Source organism: Pithys albifrons, chromosome 11, assembly GCF_047495875.1.
Source record: "Pithys albifrons albifrons isolate INPA30051 chromosome 11, PitAlb_v1, whole genome shotgun sequence".
Taxonomy (NCBI): Eukaryota; Metazoa; Chordata; class Aves; order Passeriformes; family Thamnophilidae; genus Pithys; species Pithys albifrons.
The window spans coordinates 2115693-2138433 of NC_092468.1; the positions used below are offsets into that span (position 1 = coordinate 2115693).

The 22741-nt window shown below is 53.7% G+C and overlaps 1 protein-coding gene across 1 annotated transcript in view; it reads left to right on the forward strand.

Moving 5' to 3' along the window:
* Positions 1 to 7997: 7997 nt before the first annotated feature.
* EPHB1 (EPH receptor B1) overlaps positions 7998 to 22741 on the forward strand; it is an 84131-nt gene continuing 69387 nt past the window's right edge. Inside the window, exon 1 of the mRNA XM_071565999.1 lies at positions 7998 to 8248. Within this exon, the coding sequence (XP_071422100.1) occupies positions 8191 to 8248 (58 nt within the window). The 5' untranslated portion in view covers positions 7998 to 8190. The remainder of the gene's footprint in view (positions 8249 to 22741) is intronic.

The following is a 22741-nucleotide window of genomic DNA, read 5'->3' on the forward strand; positions in this document are numbered from 1 at the left end:
TTTTGGCCGAAAGATCTCTCTTAGCTTCCCCCCTTTTTTTTTTTTTAATCCAAATGCAGGTTTTTCTATTCACTTTCTGTAACCTGGTATTTGTAAATGGAAATAATTTGGTGTCCCTATCGGCTTTTTCGAAATGGAAATGCAGGTAACTGTTAAAAGCTTTCTTGCAGACCCAGATCAAAAGTCTTTGCAGGTTTTGATCAAAAAGCTCTGGTTTCAGTAAAAAAAAAAGCTGTTGTCTGTCTGTCTTCCCCCACCTGTATCGCCCTCTCTGCTTTCCTCCCCCTTCCACTTAGATGAAAAAAATACCATTTCCACAGGCTCAATCAGCATCAAAGAGTCACTTATTTAAAGGGAGGAAGAATATCATGATATTTCACTGCCTGTTTTGGATTCTGTGAAGGAATTTCATCCCCTCTCAGTTGCCACATCTCTGGCATCCCTCCCAGATCTGAACTCTCTGGAGGACGGAGGCAGAATTATCTCTGAGCTTTGCAGCTGCCAGATGTTAACCGATGAAACGGCAGCCTGGCGCTTCCCTCTTCACTCCGGGTAAACCTCTGCCGGCCTGCCCTGTTTGAAATGCAAAACTCCCTCAAATCCCCTCTCGCAGGGTTCTTGATGTCTCCTGCCAATCAAACCTCGCAAAGACTCCCTTCATCCCTCTTCCAGCAGCTTTCCCTTAAGAACTGCACTTGTGTGTGGCTGAGTGAAGTGCCTGGGCATCCTGAGCCGTGGTGGGGAGGGGTGGGAGCTGAGGATGGGGCAGTTTTCACATCCCTGAAAGGCGACTGTCCCCTCCTGCTTGCCAGAGTAACCAGAGTCTTCCTCCTCTCCCTGTCAGTGGCACAGAGCAGAGTTAGGGATGTGTTAGTCACTAGCAGGGTTATCACAGAATCATTCAGGTTGGAAAAGGCCTCCAAGACCGAGTCCAACTTGTGATTGATCCCCACCTTGTCAACCAGACCAGAGCACCAAATACCACAGGTTTCCTTGAACACCTCCAGGGACAGTGACTCCATCCTCCCTGGGCAGGTGCCACTGCTTAACAACCCTTTCTGTGAAGAAATTCTTTGTGATATCCAACCTGAATCTCCCCTGGTGCAGCTTAAGGGCATTTCATAGAAACACAGAATCATAGAATGGATTGGGTTGGAAAAGACTTCTGAGATCATCAAGTCCAACCCTTGGTCCAACTCCAGTCCCTTTACCAGATCATGGCACTCAGTGCCACGGCCAATCTGCGTTTAAAAATCTCCAGGGATGGGGAATCCACCCCCTCTCTGGGCAGCCCATTCCAATCCCTGAGCACTCTCTCTGTAAAGAATTTTTTTCTGCTTTCCAACTTCAATTTCCCCTGGCAGAGCTTGAGCCCATCGTGCCCCCTTGTCCTATTGCTGAGTGCCTGGGAGAAGAGACCAACCCCCACCTGGCCAGAACTTCCCTTCAGGTAGTTAGTTATACTTCCTCTTGTCCTGTCCCTTGTTCCTTGGGAGCAGAACATGACCCCCAACTGACTGCTGTCAGGGAGTTGAAGAGAGTGAGAAGGTTCCCCCCCAGAATCTCCTTTTCTCCAGGCTGGGCCTTCCCAGCTCCCTCAGCTGCTCCTGATATGACCATGAGACTCTGCCTGCCCAAGCCAGGACATGGCATCTTGTGGTCTTGGCAGCTGGTCCCTCAGCAGGCACCTTGGGAAGGGCTGCCTGGATGTTGCCAACTGCCCCTGCTGGAAGGGCCCACAAGTGCTGCTGTGCAGTTTAAACGTCTCTCTGGGATATCAAAGCAGTGGCTTGGTAAAGGCTGTTGAGATGCAGGTTTCTGTTGTGAGCAGTGAGCTGATCAAGGCAGGACTCGCTGGGTGAGGTTACAGGGGTGCAGCAGGTCCTCTGGCCTTCACACCCCTGTCTGTGAGATCGATGGTGAATACAACAGGGAGGTTGCAGTGCCTGCAGGGACAATCACTGGCTTGTGTGTGTGTGTCTAGTGGGTTTGGGGCTCTGAATATTCCTGGTTTTATTCTTTTTACCTGGGTAAAGCTGGGGTTATTGCCCTGGGGATGGCAGTAACACCAGGCTCCGTGTGCTCTGTGTGTGCTCTGTGCAGGGGTGCAGGACACATGCCCTTGAGTGCAACCATCCATGTAATTACCCTGTGAGTGATAGAAACAGAGGCAAAAATCATATTACCCTTATGATAGTGTTCATGGGACCATTGATCACGGTGACAATTGGAAATTCATCACGATAAAGTAGGAAAAAACTGGAAGCTTCCTGTGCATGAGGCGAGCACCCAAGCCCAGGCAGCTTTTTGCTCTCTAGTGGGTAAATTCAGTAGAAAAATATCTGAATGGGACCCTGCAGCAGCAGATATGGGGGGGGCTGGACCATTCTTCCTTCTCTCTCCTTCTTTGAATGGACTTGCACATTAAAAACTTCCCACCTCTTCTGTGCTTCCAGACATGGGAATGGAGCTCAGACTACAACTAGCCAAATGCTGTGACAAAGTGAAATTCTTGTGGCAGGTTCCCCTCCCTGCTTTTTTCTTTATTTTTTAAAGCTTCCAAAGATAAATTGCATTTCACTTCAAGATAATGAAATTTCCTTGGAGAAGCGACATATTTTTTGGTAGCTTTTGCATTCAGAACATGAAGAGAGTTTTTATTTTAAATCTCCATTGAAAGTGTTTGTCTGTCTATATTTTGCTTTCTTCCCTGTGAATGTTCTGACTTCACAGAGCTAGCAGGGACCCGGAGATGGAGTGTTTCTGTCACTTATTATAGCTTGCCTTGGCATAAAATTTAATCTTTGGATTTTTTTTTCCTCCTAAAGAAATGAAAGTTGAAGCCAGATTAGAAACAGATAAAAAGATGTCATCCATCCTCAGACAAAGCGGTTTTGTTTTTCTCTTTTGCATCTGCCTTTGTTAATCCTCTGCCTTCAAAAGGAACAAAGAGATCCTTCCACCTGGAGAGACTGGGAAAAAAGGAAGAACGAGGAGCAAGCAGCACTCCTGATCTGTGCTTGTGTAGTCCTCTGGCTGGTGCATCTGCTGGGACTCACAACCACCCTGGAAAGCCCAATTACGAGGAAAAGCCAGGCAGCAGAAATTGCAGTATCTATGAAGCAAAGTGAATATTTTTGTTCCTAAGAGGAACTCACTCATCTTCACTGGTCTCTGCTGTTCCTTGCCAGAGGGGCAGGTGCCTTCCCTGCCTCCATGGCGGTGTGGAGTGGGTGTTACGTAGTGCCTGGAGTCCCACCAGAGCTGCCTTAACACCGTTCCCCTCAGTGATTAATATGTTCTCAGGCACTGAGAGGCTCAAGGCACTTGGCACTTGACTGTCTCCCATTTCAGAACTTAATAAACACAATATTCCAGCAGAAGAACCTGCAATTTATCTTTCAGGACTGTGCGGGGAGTTACTCCACGTCCCGGCTCTGGCTGCGTCTCCTGCCCAGGGAATTAATAGACTCTTCCATAGCCCAGCTCCCTCTGTTCTCACTCCAGTTGCCAAATTAACCTTCATCTCACCTACTTTTTCTTCACGTCTCGCTTCAATTTAGTCCTCAAATTGTTCACATGACAAAGGAGTCGTCCTTCCTACAGCTTCTTCTGCTCTGATAAGACACCTGAATTTTCTGTGAATGCTTGGAGAGGACAATAACTCCTCTCCCTCCCTCTCTCCCTTTAGCTTTCTGATAGTATTTAAGCCCAAAGTCTCCCTGAGGTTATTTCCTCTGGGAGTACAGTAAGCAGTTTGAGCTGCACTATGCCAAGTGCCTGAGTTGTGCCCTGAATACACTGAATGTTTAATGCTGCTAATTAATGTTATTACATCATATTACATTTATTTGGGCTGGCAGGAGGGGGTTCAGCTCCACAGGCTGTGCTGCAGGGGCTGGATGCTGCTCCCCACCACTGCACATGTTACCTGTCCCACCTGGCTCGCGTGTTGCGGCGCACAGTAGACAAGTGCTGGAAAATCGAAGGAATCTGCTTTTCTTACCAGGGAGAGAATTTACCAGCTCCTCAGGCTTTGACTCCTGGGAGGATGCTGGAGGTGCAGGCTTTTTCTCTGCAATTAATGCACAGGCTGGGAGCAGCCTGTGCTGCCTTGGCAGGATTAGGGATGCGGGAGTGCTGCTCCTGCGCTGTGTGGAAAGCTTCCTGCCCTCCCTGCAGGCCTGGCCTCGGCTTGGAAAAGAAACGGGGAGTGTCACAGCTGCTTTAGCTCTGTGCTTGTTCTGGCTCAGAGAGGCTCCCTTGTCCTCTGCCAGCTCTGCTGCTCCACGGGGCTGACACAGGGGAGGCTCCTTTGACCTTTCTCCTGCTCTGAGCCGCTCCTGCGTTAGCAAGCAGCTTGCCAGGATCCTCCTGCCACCAAGGGCACCATCCCAGTGAGCCCCTGGTCTGAGCTGGGTGGTAGTTCTGGTGCACCTTCCAGGTGATGTCACAGGAGATGTCAGGCTCTGAGGGCTTGGGCTTGGCCACTTCGCAGCTGGAAGGATCTGAGGTGACCCCTCTAAAACCCCCCTTGGGATGTGGTTGCCCACCATGTGCACAAGGACAGCCCAGTGGGATTCATCTTGATGCTTCAGCTGGTCCCATCACAGCTGGTGTGGTGGGGTCAGTCAGGGACGGGTGCAGGCTGTGACCGCCTTTGGTCTTAAAAGTGGTTACAAGGGATTTTGAGGAGGAGATCTGTGCCATGGCATATTGTAACTCTTGATGCTTCCTTTCACTGGGATCCCAGATCTTCAGCCTCTACAAAGGGTTTGGCATCGCCTGAAGCAGCATCTGAGAACAAAGACAAAGCTGTTAATTAAGACAGAGCTAATTCTGGCAGCAGGCTGCCGCCATCTCGACACGCTGCTGCGAGCACAGAGGGACCGGCCGTGCGCTCCGGGCTCGGGACTGCCCAGAGCCTTCCTGGAGGCTGTTCCTGCTCTGAGCAGCCCTTTGACCACTGTCCTTCCTGCACAGGTGCCTGGTGGGCAGAACGGGAGGTTACTGGTGACCCAGAGGGTGGTCTTGCCTTCCTGGGGTGTTTGCTGAGCTCCACAGTGCTGCCCTGCCTGGGCTCCCGGGCCGTCTGCTCCGTGGGGGCTGATGGCAGTCTGGGATGTGGGGGCCTGGGGGAAGCAGGAGAAACAGGACCTCGCTGGGGGCTGCCTGCTCCTGGGTCAGGACCAGGTGATGGACAGGGAGCTGTAGGAAAAACCTTCTGGCTCTGAGAGGGTTTTGAAGGAAAATGCACCAAAAACCTCAACAGAATTTAATGTCCTTGGTGTGTCCTCCAAGGGGACACCGGTGGCCGTTGTCCCTGGGGCTGCTGGTCACCACAATCCCACCAGGCGAGCAAGGAAGGACGGCCCTGTGGCACAAAGCTGCTGCCTTCCCGTGCCCACCCTCTGGATGGCAACATGGCTTTTTTGGAGCCGTGTCCTCCAGGAGAAGAGAAGCCTTTGCTGTTGGGAGACTCGGAGCAAGGCTGACGGAACAGAAAACATTTTGAACAAACACAGCTGGCTTTCACCCAGCGCAGCCAACTCTTTGGCCAGCTGAAAAGAAATCAGAGGAATATTGATGTATTATTCTTTTTTCCCCCATACAGAAATTGTCAGGCTTTTTTTGGTCAAACGTTAGTTTGTGAATGGGAGTTTTTCAGTTGATAACAATTATTTGTAAGGGGAAAAAAAAGACCCAAACTGAGGCAGTTCTCTGTATAACTCAGGCTCAGCTCTTTGCCTCTTGTATTCTCAAACGATTAACATTTTTTTGCTTTGCACATCATGAATATTCTATAGTTGAGCTGTTACTGAGTTGTGCTAGATCAGATAAATAACATGGTGTTGCTTTTATGGCAGACTGGATAAAGATGCAAATAATACTGACATTTACTTCACAGTTTTCTTTCTGTGATCCTCTGAGTGAGTAAACTGGATTGCTGAGATATTCATGGGAAGGAAATGAAGAAGGGTTGTCAAGATGAAAGCAAATTTCCTTAAAACTTAGCCAGAAGGTTCTTGGCAATTTTTTCTCTTATTTGCTCAGCTGAATGGGAACTGCTTGAAATATGTTTTGCACAACCGCAAAAAGAAAACTCATATTCCTGTGGCACTGCTGTTTTCCTCGCACGCTTCCCCTGCGACGCTGATGGTTTTCCGGCACTCGGTGCCTCCTCTGGTCCCACCATGGCGGGCAGCCCTGACCGGGACAAGCCTTTGCTCCTGCCCTGCTCTGCCCGCACTGCTTTTCCTCTCCCGTGTGTGCTGGGGTGGCGTTTTTCCTTTCCCACGTGTGCTGGGATGTGTGGATCCGCGAGAAGGGAGGGATGGATGGGGTCGGCGGTGCTGCCCGCGTGGGAAGCGTTGCTGCGGTGGGTGCTGAGCCCAGGGCGAGGCTGTGGGGAGCGGGGACAAGGTCGAGGGTCCTTCTAGATGGTTCCGTTCGCAGGTTGTGGATGTAGATCGCTCCTGGCTGTGCCGTGTGGGCACCAGGGCGGCCGTGCCAGGGCATCAGTGCCAGCGGTGCTGCTGGGAGGTGCTGAGCGCCTCGATGGCCCCCGCGGGGGCAGCTGCTCCCCCGGCCCGGGTGTCCCCTCGACCCCGAGGGCTGCCCAGCGAAGGGTGAGGAAGAAGGTGGGAGGCCGAGCGGCCCCCGCGCTGCCCGGGGAGGCCTCGGCGTCTGCACCTGAGCGGAGCGGCCACGTCGGGGGCACATCCCTGCGGGGCCAGCGGGTCGCTCCAGACTCCTCCTGTGAGGGAGGGAGCGAGACTGCGGCAGTGCGAGCGGGCCGGCCCCTCCCGCGTCCCCTCCTGCCTCCCGGTCCCCCACCGTGTCCTCTCCCGTGTCCTGTCCCCCGCTGCGTCCCAGTCCCTCACCGTGTGTCGTTCTCTCCCGTGTCGCGGCCCCTCCCGTGTCCCCTCTCCGTGTCCCCTCCCGTGTCCCGTCCCCTCCCCGTGTCTTGTTCTCTCCTCGTGTCCCGGCCGTGTCCCCTCCCGTGTCCCGTGCCCCCTCCCCGTGTCCCGTGTCCCCTCCTGTGTCCCCCCCGTGTCCCGTGTCCCGTGTCCCGTGCCCCCTCCCCATGTCCCCCCCGTGCCCCCTCCCCGTGTCCCGTGTCCCCTCCTGTGTCCCGTGTCCCGTGTCCCGTGTCCCGTGCCCCCTCCCCGTGTCCCCCTCGTGACCACCCCGTGTCCCGTGTCCCGTGTCCCGTGCCCCCTCCCCATGTCCCCCCCGTGCCCCCTCCCCGTGTCCCGTGTCCCGTGCCCCGTGTCCCCTCCCGTGTCCCGTGTCCCGTGTCCCCCCCGTGTCCCGTGCCCCGTGTCTCCTCCCGTGTCCCGTGCCCCGTGTCCCCCCCGTGTCCCCTCCCCGTGTCCCCCCCGTGCCCCCTCCCCGTGTCCCGTGCCCCGTGTCCCGTGTCCCCTCCCGTGTCCCGTGTCCCGCGTCCCGTGTCCCCCCCGTGTCCCCTCCCGTGTCCCATGTCCCCTCCCGTGTCCCGTGTCCCCTCCCGTGTCCCGTGTCCCCCCCGTGTCCCGTGTCCACCCCGTGTCCCCTCCCGTGTCCCGTGTCCCGTGCCCCCTCCCGTGTCCCGTGTCCCGTGTCCCCTCCCGTGCCCCGTGTCCCGTGTCCCCCCCGTGCCCCGTGTCCCGTGTCCCCTCCCGTGTCCCCCCCGTGTCCCGTGCCCCGTGTCCCCTCCCGTGTCCCGTGTCCCCCCCGTGTCCCGGCCGTGCCCGCCCCGTCGCGGGTCCCTCTGAGGGCACAGATGGCGTGTGGGGGTGTTGTGGGCCCGCCAGGGGGCGCCGTCCCCCTTCGCACGGGCGCGCGCGGCGGGCGGGGGCGTGTCCGGGGCGTGGCGCTGCGCGATGATTGGCGGGGCGGCGGCGGGGGCGTGTCCGGGCGGCGGCGGTGATTGGCGGGGCGGCGGCGGGGGCGTGTCCGGGCGGCGGCGGGGGCCGGCGGCGGCGTGTCCGCGCGCGCCACTCTGGGCTGCGATGTGACCCGGGCGGGCGGGGAGCGGAGCGGCTGCGCCTCCGGCCCGTCCGTCCCGTCCGGTCCCGACCGCGGCCCCGGCCCCGGCCCCGGCCCGCCCTGCCCCGGCCAGACCCGACCCGGCCCGCGGACGCACCCCCATGCCCGCTCACGGCCGCCCGCCGGTAGCGGCTGACGGCTGCGGGGCCCGAGGAGGCGATGGCTGCGGATCTGGTGGTGCTGCTCTGCCTGGCCGCCGCCGCGGCCGCCGTGGAAGGTGAGCGGCGAGCGGGACGGCCGGGAGCGGGTGGGATGCCGTGCCGCGGGTCCCCGCGGTGGCCGCAGCCCGGGAGCGGCTCCCCCGCCGTGGGGCTGCACCGCGGCCCCGGGGCCCCGCCGCTGTGCCTGCCCGCGGCGCTGGCAGCCCGTGCCCGAGGGACCCCCGGGAAGGGGCAGGGGATGGCAACGGGAGCCCGCCCGGCGGGAGGATGCTCCGGGTCGAGTCCCCTCCGCGGCGGAGCCCTGCCCGGGGTCGCGGCGGGGCCGCCACGGGGACCCCTCTGGGTCCGCTCTGCTCCCCGGGACGGCGGTGGGGTCGCCTCCGGGGTCCCCGGGGACGCTGCGGGGGCCGTGGCGGTGCGTGGAGCCGCCTCTGGAGAACCTTCCTCCTCCCAGCCCCGGCGGAGGAGGGATGCGCCGGGAGCCGTGGGCAGGTGGGCTGCGTTCCGTGGGGTGAGCCGAGCCGAGCCGAGCCGGGGGATGCTCGGCCCGTCCGGGGAGCTGCAGGGCAGGTGCGTGCCCGTCCCCTCAGCGCGGTCCGTGCCGGTGGGCTGCGGGCTCTTCCCCATCTCCCGCTTGGTCGTGGAATTCGCCGGGCACCGGGAAGGTGCTCGCAACAGAGACCCAGGCTCCGGGCCGTGGGCCTGATGGGAGAAGTATTGCTTATTTTGTTTTTTTTTCTTTATTTTGCTCCTGCCACCTTTTTTTCTGGTACAGCACGGGCTCGTGGCGGGGGTTGCCCAGCGCTTGTGCGGTGGCTGCGAGCAGGGGACGTGGTGCAGCCTCTCGCTTGTGGGCAGCGAGAAGTGCGTGGTTGCAGGGAGATGATGCACGGGGTGTCAAACCGCTGCCGGCCGATGTGAGACTGGGCCCTCCCCGGGGAATTTATGATGTGAGCACGGTTGTAGCTGAGCTGGAAGCTGTCGGAGGTGACTGGTGACTGGTTCAGGAGCTGGAATGCTGCTGCCATGGTCTCCAGTGGGGTTTGTGCCCTCCGCTCACAAGCACAGCTGTCGGATCGGAGCGGGCAGGCCCTCTCGCTGCAGCGTCCCTTTTCCACTGGTTTTGGCTGACATAGATGATTGCTTTTCATATTTTTCGGGCTTCCTTCCTCATTTCATCTCCATAGGAATGCCTTGGGGTGGAGATGCCTGTGCCGTGCCGAGGCGCGGTGCCGACGGTGGCAGGACCTGTTAGCAGCGCTTGGCTCGCCGGCGTTTGCAGCCTCAGCTGCTTGAGGCACTGCTGGAACCGCGGCTGGCTGGGACACCTCGGCTCGTGCCCGGTCTGAGGGCACTCCTGAGTGTCACCCAGGGTGTTCCCCACCTTGCCCCCGGCAGCACCGGCAGAGCCACCGTTCCTGCCCAGTACCGAACCTGTTGAGGAGCGGTGATGTCTCTACTCTGCTGAGGAAGTTGCTTGGATAGCAAAGTAGTATCCTAGGAGAGATCTGAGGTTTCAGGGAAATTTTTGGATGGTGAACTTCTGAGGCAGAGCAATCGCATCTGATTTGGACTTAAGGCGAGAGCCTTCTGAAATGGTCATATAAAGGAAAAGCCTTTTTATGGGGTTTATTTAAATCTGACCGAATCCTTTGGCGCAGAGGTTGAATTTGTTAGATTGAAAAGTGCGTTTCTCTAATGGACCTGAAGCATCTCCTGGGGCCTGTCCTGCCCTGGGGTTTGGCTTTCCCCGCGGAGCATCGGCGAGGCTGGATGTGCCACCAGCCCTGTGTGACAGCGAGGCAAAGCCACGGCTGGCGTCCGGTTCTGCCCGGGGCTGCAGGAGCAGCTGAGCGAGGGATGGCTCCGTGCATCCCAAAGCAGCCAGCGACACAAGAAGTCTTTTTTCTGGGATGGCGAGAGGGGACGTCTGGGGATCTGGACCCGGCTGGAGGGGGAGGAGGATGCAGCCGGGGTCAGGGCCGGAGCTGCCTGCAACCCTCTCTCCTTATCCTCCATAAAACCTTGCCAACTCATTGCCTGCGGCACGCGAACCTGGAGGCAGCACAGTCGCTTGTCTGACTTTTTTATGGTTCTATGATTTTTTTTTTACTAAATCCCGTGGCTTAGCTGATCCTTTCCTGCCGGACACCTGGGCGTTTATCGTAATTTTAATTTTTTTTGTGCAGCTCGCGAAGAGGAAGAAGGACGCTAGGAGATGACGGCACCAAATACTCTGTGTCTCCCACACCCTGCAATCACTCAGGAGCCACTCTCGTGCTGTCTCTCCTGTTACCTGAACCAAATATAATCCCATTTGGCATATAGAGAGGGTGGTAATGGGCTGACGCTGTACCTTTTAAGTCGGGGTTAGAGGTGCCAGATGGGGCTGATGACCATTTTGGTGCCGCTCCTTCGCTATTTCACCTCCCTCCCTGCTCACCTCTCCGTCCCTGCTTCGCGTCTGCTCTTTTAAAACCCAGTTTTCCTCTCCGCGCTCGCAGCATCACGATAAGCAAAGCACAAGAGGGAGGTGGAAAAGCCCTGCTCGCGGCTGGCGGATCCAGCTTAGCTTTGCTTCCCGTGCTTATCCATTCGCTTCGGAGCCGCAGCCTGGGAAAGGAGCGGGGATGGGGTTTGGTTGGAGCGCCACGTCCCCGGCTCCTGCTCCCGGTGTGCCGCCCGCCGGCGCTGCTCCCGGCTTGGCTCGGGATGTGCACATCTGTTGCAGGCATCCTTCGGGCTTCCTCCGCTTCCGACAGGCGCCGGAGCGGTGCCTGTGCCGGGCAGGCTGAGCGCCGCGGTCATCCTGCCTTTCCCATCGTCACCATCACCCTGTGGGCTCCCACCTTTGGCCCAGCTGCTCCGCCCGGAGCACAGCCCTTCCCAAGGAGAAGCTAGAAATAAGCCTTCAAGAGGGAATTTTCAAATGCTGTTGTCCTGCGTGGGAATTTACAAGTGCTACTATCCAGCCATCCTTTTACCTGTACTTTTTTTTGCATAAACTGTCTGGGGAAAAAAAAAAGCCCCAAGGGGACCCCCCCTTGTTCTTGGCGTGACGAGTGAGCCCAGATCATGTCAGCCTGAAGGGAAAGTGTTTTGTCAAGTCATGGAAAAGGGGCTTGGGACTGCAGGTGCCTGTGTTGCCTTTTTTAGACTAATTGCTGGTATTTCCACTCATGGATAAGGTGGGAGTCTGTGATAAATATCTTTATTTTCCTATTCTTTTGGATATTGCTGCATGTGTTTTTGTGTGTTTACTTGCCCTGACTGCTGTGGCATGAGCTGCCAGGGGCTTTGCAAAGTGCCCTCTCACCCATCCTGGGTGCAGCTCCTGACATGACAGGACAGATTTACAACCTTCCACTGGTCTCAAAAATCAGAAGAAGATATAGATGTTTGATGGTGAAATAACCCAAATGTATTCGTGTGGCTCTGGGTCCAGGCACAGGGCTGAATACATGTTTCCAGCAGAGGTGGGTTCTGCAAGCTAAAGAAATGCTCAGATTTGATGAAAAAGGGGGAAATAGTACCCTGGGCAGTGGGAAGTTCAATGCTGATCAGGTCAGCAAAGTCTCAGAGAACCTGGTCCTGGTGCAGCCGGAATGCTGAGGGATGAGGTTGATGGAAGCAAACACCAGAGTCGTGTGATGCTGCCCAAAGGGTTGTGTGGGGCTCCAATCCCTCAGAGCAGGCACAGTCAGAGTAAGGAGTCATTTAACAGCACAGCAAGGCTGAGTAAATAGCTGGGGTTAGGAAAGGGAATGTTTTTGCCAAATATTCATTAGGATTTGAAAGCGCATTTCAATTTGACCTTGTTTTCCTGCTGCAAACATTCGAGCTCTCAAGTGCTGCACACGTCAGTACTTGAGCGAGGCAGATGTTGAGCTTGGATGTTGGGTGGGTGGCAATTTGGGAAGGCACTGCCTTGGCTGGAATGGTAGGAATTTGGAGTGCGTGTGGCTTAGGGAGGTCCCTGGTGTGATGGAAGTGCAGTGGATAACCCACTGATGGGAATTTGGGTCCTCTGGTGACTGAGAGCAGCTTATGAAGTGGTGGTGGGTGGTGGGGAAGACAAATGGACCTGAATCCAGAGGACATCATGACCTGTGAATGATGTTGCCACTGGCTGAGCCCCTCGGGTTAGTGTGGGAGCAGAAAGGTGTGGAAAGGGATGGAGCAATGGCAGAGTAATGTCAGGAGAGGGCTGGGACCCTGGATGGACGCTGAGCTGGTTATTGCACAGTCCAGCTTTTAGATAAAACCACAGTCTTTCCAAAAATGAGCTGCTTGAGAGGCTGCTTGGGAGTGTGTAGGGAAGGGAATGAGCACGGAGCTGCTGCCGCAGCAGGTAGAGACAACACAGCCTTTTCTTTAGGGTCAACAAGGGCAAACTCTTGCCAAAATCATCTCTACGGCTTCCCAGATAAGTGGAAAACATGGATGGGCTCCTTCCTTCCCTGGGTCACTCCCAGCCACAGCTGAGTTTTTGGAGTTGTTTTATTTTGGTCACCATCCATTTTCCACCAAGTCACATCATGAGAAATGGTGAGAAAAACAGGGGACGTGTGTTTGTAGGAGCGAAAGAGTCTGTGCTTTATTTATTTATTTCTCACAACTTTTGAATTATTAAAGCACGTTCAGCAGAGATTAACTTTCCCTGCTCAATATTTATTATTGTTTCATTTCCCTGGAAGCTGGAGCTACAAGAGCTTTGACAAATGGGCTGGAAGGTTCTGCAGTTTCTCCATGGCTAATCTAAGTATGTCCGTATCCTTTGCTGAAAAGCTAATTTGTAATTTCCTTTGGTAATGCCACTTAGTGAGTTATAACGATCCTCTGGGGTCTGATTTTCCTCCCGGTCCTGTGCCGGGGCAGCAGCGCTGCCATCGGAAAATGGTGGGAAACCTGGAAACTGGCCATTAGGGCCCTGAATTTTGGGTCTAATAGCAGAAACCCAGAACGCCTGTGGACCATCTGGTCTGTTTTGTCACGTCTGGGCTGACAGGCATCCACCTGCCCCAGTTTGGTTTCGGGGATGGGAGTGCTGGCCCGAGCTGTGCCGGAGCCGGCACCCTGTGCCGATGCCACAGCCTGCCCGTGTGGGTTTGCATCAGTGGCTGGAGCTGGATGATGTGTGCAATCCCTGCTTCTGGAAACCTCTCCCACCACCCCAATTATAACCAAGTGCTATCAGTCTTGAATAATTGAAGAGGCTTTCTGTTGAATATTTAATTACAATAATATTTGGTTAGCGGGGGTTGTTGGGCTCCGTTTGTGCAATCGAGAATTGCTGCAAGAAAACAACCTGTTAAAAGAAAATGTTGTCTGTGATCATTGATTTATCTTTTTTTTTCCTTTTTAAGCTAATCAGTTATTTAGTTGAAATTGCTTAATTAGCTGAGCTCTATTAAGACTCTTTGGCATTTAAACTTGATGTTTCTAAATAATTATGGTTTTGCCTGCTAAGCCCACAACCCAGGGTGACCTAATTACTATTAAAGTGAGACGTGCTTTGGTCTGGCTTTAATAAGTTCCTGCTGGGAGCCCCGTGGTGAAAAATCACAGAGGCAACAGTTCAAAGGGGAAGGGGCTTGTGCCAAGCTCTGGATGGGGAAGATGACAGTCCTTCAGCCTTGCTTCTTCCAGTCTAAATGTGGGATGCTCTTGGTTTGGGAGGAGAGGAGCCCCAGAGCATCCCCATGGTTGGCATCTCTGTGCTGTCCACTTATGGGACTGATGGAAGGTGATGGCAGGTGGTTGCCTGGAAGAGGAGAGAGGTAGGATTGATTTTAGTTAGTTAATGAGTGTTAATTTGCTTCTCTTCTAAGTCATTCCCCTTAATAAGCAGGTGGGGTCCTTTCAAGGTCTTTGCAGATGGGGGAAGAAAAAATAAAGCATTGAGTTGGGGTTTTTTAACAGTATTAAGGTTATTTAGGTTATTAGTAAGATCCAGTGGAAGGTGTCGCTGCCCACAGCAGTGGGTTGGAGAGAGATGATCTTTAAGGTTCCTTCCAACCCAAACCATTATGTGATTCTAGGATTTTGTTTATTTATTTATGTATACTTTGGAAATAGCCATGTCAAGTAATTAGGGATTAGTAAAGCCTCAGGTATGTGCTCGTTAGTGTAGTGAATAAAATGGTTATTATGTGGGGAGACATCCAGTCAGGGTTACTGGTGATTGGAGCTGATTAAGCTTTAATTTGTTATGCAATGGGTAAAAGTGGTGGCCAGGAATAGGTGAGAGGCTGTGGAAATCCTCACTTTTAGGCTGTTTCCTGCCATCCTTGGAGGGAGCTTCATCGTGACCTCAGGGGATTGTTTCATCATATTTTCTCCCCCAAAGTCCTTCTCACGTCCCACCTGCCTCTCCAGTTGCCAGTACTCTGTGTGCTTCATCCCATCAGCAACTGGGTGCCAAGCTTTGGGTTGTTCACACCCAACCAGCATGTTCTGTGGATTGCTCTGAGCACAGCTGGGTTTTGGTGTCTTTGCCTGGGTGTGTATTACATTTTGGAGGGGCAGGGCAGCTCAGCCCCCTGGTTGCTCTCCTCTCCTGACTTTGCCATCTCCCAGGGACCCTCTCTAGTCCTGCAAAGCCCAAGACCTATTACACATCCATGTCTTGCCCTCCCTTTCCATATTTTCTTTCCTTTTTCAGGGCAGAGCACGGGGACACCTTTTCCTGCACATGCTGGGACTGAGCAGGCCACTTTTTTGTTGCCTCCTGGGCTCGACTCCAGGTGGGGGCTGCTTCTCCTTGAGCCCCAAAACCTGGGAAAACAGGGTTGCTGTGCCTGCTTGAGCACAAGGTCAATGCCCCTGTGCCCTCTCCCTGCTCTGGGGTGCTGCAGGTGAGAGGGCAAGTGACACCCAAAATGCAGCCAGGTGACAAAGCCAAAGGGGACCCAGAGCTGGTGTTGGTCCTCTGTCTCCTGGTGCTAAAACCCACACCATGGGTGAAGGGATGGAGCAGGGAATGACAACATTTGAAGTTTTATGGAGGTTTTTCATTTCTTTTTTAGTAATCAGAGGCCAAGGAGGGGCCTTTGATTACTCGAGGCCTCCACTTGCTTCATCCCCTTCGGGAGCTGCAGGGTTGGAGCTGCCTCATTATCATCCTCACTGGGGTCCTGTTGATAGGAGCATAATTGCTTTTTGCTCAAAAGACATTAAATCACCACAGAAGAGGCAAAGGAGTGTGAATTATGTCTTCCTGGGAAAACCAGGAACTCAGCAGAGGAGTTGAAAAGGAAACCCCATTCTCCAGAGGCAGGAGGAGGTCGGGGATGGCTGTGTGGGTCTGCTCCAGTCCCACTGCATGGGAGGGCATACACCTGATGTGCTGGGCACAGGCTGGGCCTGACCTTAATGGTGACTGGGCACTTCAGTTTTTCACCCAACAACTGTAGCTTCCTATTTCCAAACACCCAGGAAAGGAGATGAACACGTAGGGACAGAGTAGGAGCAGGGCGCTCTTGGAGTGCTCCATTGGATGCCAGCTCTGTTTTTCATTGGAAGCAAATGTTTGAAAATAACAAAATTGTCAGAATTGTACTGTCAGAAGAACTCCATATGATGTTTTTGGCTAGTCCAGGACCTTTGCCTCCTGTGCTGTACCCATGGTGAGGTTGCTCCATGGGTGTGTTTGCCCGTGGTCTGGAGCAGCTTGAAGGTGCCTTCAGTGGTCACTCCATCCCTGCACTTCTGCCCTGGTTGTTTTTAAAGCAGATCTTTAATTTAATAGTGGAAATTATGGACATGAGCTGGCTGCAAGCAAACCCAAGGTGCACAGAGCCTGTGGGGTTTGGCTTTGCAGAAGCTCCACACGAGCGGGTGAGTCTCTTGGAGATGCATGGCCTTTGCTGCCTGTGCTTTGCCCCTTGAGAGGAACTGGCTGGTGAGGGCCCAAGTCATTTGAGCCCATCAGGCTCTCAACAGAGGCACTGTGAGATGACACCTAGTGATGTTATTTGCACCAGAGATGGAACTGTAAAGTGGTAATTTCTGATTGACTAAACTAGAGGAGGATCAGCTCTGTGCCATGTTTTCTGGGGAGGGACCTGTGGCACCTTGAGACACGTTGTTGTGCCAGGTAACCTCCCTCTTGCTCAGTGAACTGGAGAAAAGCACCATCTGTCCAGGAATTAAAGGCCTTGATGCCTTGTTGTTTGGCCCCAGCTGGGATTGGGCCTTCCTGAGCTCTGTCCATCAGCTGGCAGTGCCCCCTGACCCAGGGATGCTGCAGTTGACCTTCTGGAGGGAAGGGGGTGGGTGCTGGCTGGTGGGAGCTGTAAAGTCATGAGCTAATTGTGTTCAGTAGTTAAAGATCAGCCTTATTCTCTTTTTTTGTGCTGTGCATGGGCTGTTCCTGCAGGGGCTGCACCTCTGGGTGCTCACAGCCTGGCTCTGGAGCCTCATGAAAACCATAGAAAGATGCTTCTCAACTTCAGTGGGCTTTGTCTGAGGCTGGAGAAAAGGGGCTGCTTTGAGGAGGATGCTACTTTGAGCCCCCTCCAGCTCTGCCTTGGTGTGCTGGTGCTGGGCTCTGCTCGCTGGGGCTCCCCAGGGCTGGGGAAATCCCTGCCTTGCACAGTCCCATCCAGAACTCGTGGGAAGGTGGTCCAGCTGCTTCCCACCAGTGGAATCCACTTGCAGCATCCCTGAAAGTGGTCCAGCTGCCTCCCACCAGTGGAATCCACTTGCAACATCCCTGAAAGTGGTCCAGCTGCCTCCCACCAGTGGAATCCACTCAGCAGCATCCCTGAAAGTGGTCCAGCTGCCTCCCACCATTGGGATCCACTCAGCAGCATCCCTGAAAGTGGTCCAGCTGCCTCCCACCATTGGGATCCACTCAGCAGCATCCCTGAAAGTGGTCCAGCTGCCTCCCACCAGTGGAATCCACTTGCAGCATCCCTGAAAGTGGTCCAGCTGCCTCCCACCATTGGGATCCACTCAGCAGCATCCCTGAAAGTGGTCCAGCTGCCTCCTGCCATTGGGATCCACTCAGCAGCACCCCTGAAAGTGGTCCAGCTGCCTCCCACCATTGGGATCCACTCAGCAGCATCCCTGAAAGTGGTCCAGCTGCCTCCCACCATTGGGATCCACTCAGCAGCATCCCTGAAAGTGGTCCAGCTGCCTCCCACCAGTGGAATCCACTTGCAGCATCCCCAGGGCTCCCTGCTGATGGGACTTGAGGAGCAATGGGTGGACACCAACCTTACCCTGCACCCTGACAACTCCTGTGTTTTCCCACTCTGGACCCCACAGGTCTGGTGTGTGGTTTGGTTGTTCCCAAATGTCATCTCCTGAGTCACTGGCCCAGCAGATTTTTGGAGGTGGCTTTGCGGCAAAGCACGTTTTTATTTTGTTCTTTAAAGCTTTGCATCATTCAGGGGAAACTGGGATGTCTTTGAACCATTTAAAGTATTCCTAATAGGTTACCTTGAAAGCTTTCTGCAGTCTTGAATGAATCAAAGTGCAAATGTTTATAATGCAACACCCACACAGGCTGGTAGAGGAATTTTATTAAGGCAGGAGAGTCAGAAAACAATAATAATAAAACATGTTTTATGAAGTTGGTGAGAAACTTATAAACTAGGTGAAGTTTTACAGCAGATGAATTTGATACAAGTTGTAAATTTGAATTCCCAGGCCGGTCCTCAGGTCTTGCTCTTTATTACCTGAAATAACATTCTCCACTGTTAATAGCTGGCTGCGGCAGAGCGAGCGCGGTTTTATCTTTCTAAATGATCCGCCGTGCGTGTCTTATCAGCAGCCTCTCCCCCACCCTGAGCACTCCAGCCCTTTCCTTCAGCAGCCCAGCGGCTGCTGCCAATTAGCAAATTGCTGCTGTTTGCTTTGCTGTGACAGAGGGGATTTTGGAAGTCCTTCCATACATCCCCATGTCCAGGTTATTGAGATTTTTTTTCCAGCAGAAATTGCTTCACTGTTAAGAGGATGTTTTGTTAATACATCAGCAAAAAGGGAGTGAAAGCTGCCATGGATACATTGGTGTATTTCAGCAGCAATCTGCTGTGCTTCCCCACTCCTGGCACTGCTGGGAGGGATGTGGGCACTTGGCAGGACATTGTTGTGAGGTGACTGATGGCCTTTCCAGGAGTTTGGTGCTCTGTTCCCCTTTTGCCTTCCCATGTTTTCTTGAAAGCCCCCCCTTTTTCCCAACAAGGAGGTGTCCTTGTGGTACAGTCCATCGACCTGAGGTGTTGCTGCTTGTGCTTTGTCCCCATCCCAGGGGTGGCTTTCCAAGGGTGGTGTGTGATGACCCCAAGTACCCTCTGTGCCCCCAGCCCCTCTGTGCCACTTGACTGTGTGCAGCTGTACCAAGGGAATAGTATAAAAAAGGTTTCTCAGCCCCCTGTCCTGTCTGTGCACACACCAGCGGATTATTCCTCTCAAAAAATAAGTGATAATACTTAAGTAAAGCATTCGAGCTAATGGCCAGATTATTCCCTTTAAAATGGGAAAGTAATTAGGGATGTTTTTTTAAATAGGCTTCCCACCCTTGGATCTGATGGGATTAGCCTACGTGGGTGTGTAAATATTTTAGTTTCCAAGGACTTTTTTTTTTTACTTTTTTTCCCACTCCCCTTCCTTGAAGAGACATCAGCGATAAGTGACTGAAATGAGGCAGCAGCTGTGCTTGGACACTTTCCCCAGCATCCAAAATATAATTGCATTTAAAGATGACCCACAGAGGAAAATGAAATTAAGGTTTTGCTGGTGTGGTGCACCATGGAAGGTTTCCTTTGTGTGTGTGTGGAGCTGGAGAGAAGAGGGAGGTTGTGCCTTGGGGTGTTGGGAAGTTCGGGGTGATGGAGAACAAGTCCAGCCCTGAGTAAGAGCTGTGGCTGAGTGTGGTGGGCCTGGTTGAATCTTCTGCTTCTGGCACCCACTGGCTTGGAAGGATTTTTGATCTTGTTTCTGTTCACGGAGGTCTCTCTTTAACATCCAAACAATTTAGACTTTTTGTACCAAGGCGCTTTGATGTTTGGCTTCAGAACTGTGTCTTGTTTTGAAACTTGCTGCAGTGCTTGTGATGTGTTGGTAAAGCTGGGAAGGGGAGTGAAAAGAAGCTGAAATCAGAAGCAAAAGATGTAGTTAGATGCAGAAATGGTTTTAACCAGTGATCTGATGGAGTTGCAGATTAAAGGAGTGGTTGAAACCAGAAACTCACGCAGCTCTCCTAGAGGTCTGCATCCCTTGAGACACCTACAGCTGACAGGCATCTTGCCAAGCCAGAGGAGGCCACATCTTGCCTTCCCCATCCATCTGAGGGATAAATCCCAAGCCCCAGTGAGCCATCAGAAAGCCAGCAGGAGAAAACGTGGCTCAGAAGCAAACCTGCCCAGCCCCAAGGCTGGAGCTGTCATTGGTGTGTCATGTGGCTTTCATCCCCGTCCTGCTGCTGGGAGATACTTAGGAGGTACTTCTGGGCCACTGGTGCTCAAAATGTTCATGCACCCATCATTTCTCTTTGTGGCAGGGGTTATTTATTGCAAACATTCACCCGGGGCTGCTTTCAGGTGCCTTGCTCGTTCTTTCAAAGGTTGTATTTGTGCTGTTCAGCTGTTTTTGGCAACTTTGGGACTTTTTGTTTGCTTGCCTGCCTGCTGGAAAGCCTTGAGAGGTTGTTTAAGAGGCGAGGGGAGCCTGTGGATCCAGAGATTTTTTCCCTTGTTATTATTATTATATATTATTATAATTAAAACATATTTTTAGCAGCTGAAATTCGAACCCGTCTGGGTATTTATACAGCAAGATGTTTTGGATGAGGAATAGGCCAAGAGAATCACGTGGCTGGGGCCAACGTGAAACAAAAGAATCCATTTATTATCCAGGCAGGAAATTTGTTCCTCGGGATGTTGTAGCTGCAGACATAATGATTTCATTTCCTCCGGTTCACCCAGATTAATGGCTTGTGCTCCTTTGTTTGTGTGCCTGTGTTATTTCTGCGACGCGGCTTCCCCTCCTGCTCCGTGCGTGTGCGAACATGTGTGCGAGTGCCCTGGGCAAGGAGGGGGGTCTGGGGGCTGCTCTGGGGTGGTGGGCTGGGCTGGGCTGCTGGGAGAGCCCAGCAAAGCCTGGGGGACCACCTGGGAGTCCTCCTTGGCAGTGGTGGGTGTCCTGGTGCATGTGCATCTCCTGTTCTCCTGGATCTCTGGGGATCTTCTCCTGCATCTCCTTAGTTTTTCTCCTACTCACACCTCTGGGAGTCTCCAGGGCAGCACGGGGTGTTTTCTCTGAAGGTGTGATGGGATGGATGAGATGGAGGGTTTCAATGTTGACCTTAAGGAAGCTGTGAGAGCAGTGTGTCTTCTCCACAGCCACACTCAAGGGTCTATGTAGGTGTTGCATGCTTGGTGGGAAACCCAAACCTTTGCACCCTCCCTAATACTACGCTGGGAAGCAGCTTTATCTCCCAGGGAGCCGTGCAGACCTGCAGGGATGCGGACATTGGCCACATGGCTATGGATGAACACCTCCTTCCTTGCTGCTTGGGCTGGCCTTTCATTCCAGGCAGATTCCAGACCCTCTCGGGCCTCTGGCCATCAGGGAACCAATGGTGTTTACACTCCACCCTGGATAAAAACCCTACAGACCCGTCTTTGTGGACACTCTAAGCTTAGTGGCAGCCTTAATCACTGCCTTTCTCGCTCCCTGTTTGCCTTTCTAAAGTGATGTGACAAGCAAATGACGCTTTGCATTTCTGTTGCTTGGTGGGTCCTTGCAGGGTCTTGGCACAGAAGAACTTTTAATTTACTGTGTGCAGTGTGACCGTGATCCTCTCTTGTGGATTAATCTGGGGTAACCTCGTGGAGCTGGAAACACCCATCTGTGAGGAGGAGTTGAATATGGCGCTGCCTGGGATCCACCTGGAGACGGGTTGGTGACCGTCTTGCTGCCCCCATGCCTGGCTCTTCCTTCTTCCCTCCTTTAGGTGTTTCTGCTCTAAATTTGGAGGAGAGAGAGAGTTTCTTCTGCCCCTCTGGGGGAGCTTTCCCTGTGGGGCTACACCCTGCTGAAGGAAGACCCTCTTGACCATCAAGGTGCATCTGCCATGTCTCCCGCTGTCCTTCTGGCTCCTTGGTGCACCAATCCCATCTTGGACATGTGTTGCACCTTCTTGCTTTTGTTCTTCTGAGCTTTTGTGCCACGAGGGGTGCGTGGGGCTGAAGGCACGAGCTCACCTTCCAAAAGTTGTGGAGGAGAGGAATGGAGAGCTCCAGGTACCCTGTTGAGCTGCAGGCTCCTTCTGCCCACCTTCCTGCCCTCCCAAATGGCTCCCATGTCGCCCAGGTGACAGAGTTTGCCAGGCTGTGACAGCTCCGTTGCGCAGAAGATGATGAACAGTAATGAGAGCCAGAGCACAATGTGCACTTAAAGTGATTTATTTCAGTAAGGAAACCACAATCAGGGAGGATGGGTCAGCGTCATCAGGAGAAGAGGTGGGTATGGAGATGAGCTTCAGGGGAACTTTATCATCAACCAGCACTGCTTTAAAAATGAGCAGAGCTGGTGTTGCATGAAATGGAGCTGTGCTGGCCATGCTGGGACAATCCCTCTCCCGTGGTGGATTGTAGGCACTTCTCAGGGTCTGGCCTGTGCCTGGGCAGGCAGCTGCTGGGGTGGCTCTGGTGGACTTTTCTCCTTGCTTGCCCCCCTGCAAGCTGTGCTGAAGTTTTTTTGGTGAGGTGTCACCCATGTGAAAAGTCAGCACTTGGGATGGAGACTGTCCTGGTGAGGAGAGGGGGAAAATAATCCCTGAGCCCACCTTGGCACAGCTCCCGGTGCGCAGATGGCTCTGCTCCTGCTGGAGCCTTTTCCCAGCTTGCACCTGGGCTGGAGGCTCCAGTTGGAGGCTGGAGGGGTGTGCTGTGCAGGCCTGCTGCCAGCAGCACCTCCTGCCAGCATCCTCCTCTTCCTCCTCCTCTTCCTCACCTCCCAGGGCCCGTGGGAGCTGTGGCCGTGCAGCAGCTCAACCCAGCACTGCATCTTGTAGGAAAAGCTCAGCCTAAAAATGGCCCTGAGCAAAATCCTGAGATTTAAGGTAGAGCAGTGCTCGTGTTTCCTTGTGCTTGTGGTGTGGGGGATCCCTGGCATTGCCTCTGCAGGGGCAGGAGCTGGGGGGTAGGCAGCAGTTTGCCCACTGCTCCCGGCACAGTTTGGATGATGCACCAAGAGCTTCCAGCAAGGGGTCCTGGAGCCCCTCTTGAGGAAGAGCATCTTCCAAGGGGGTGACTGCAGTCTCTGGTGTCTGTTGGTGAATTTGGACAAGGATTTAACACGGCCCCACTGTCACCTGGTGTGAATGGGTGTTTGGAAATCTTGGCAAACACATATTGTTATTTACTCACCAGACAAGCTGTATATGTGAATGTACCTAAAGATGGCTCAGTCTGATGGAAAGTTTTTTTGGGTAGGATGAAGGATAGCTGTAGACCCTGGCCATTGGCTTTTTTGTCCAAATCTGAAAGGAGAGAAGAAAAAAAAGGCAAAGCTGGAAGAACCCAGGATAAGGCATT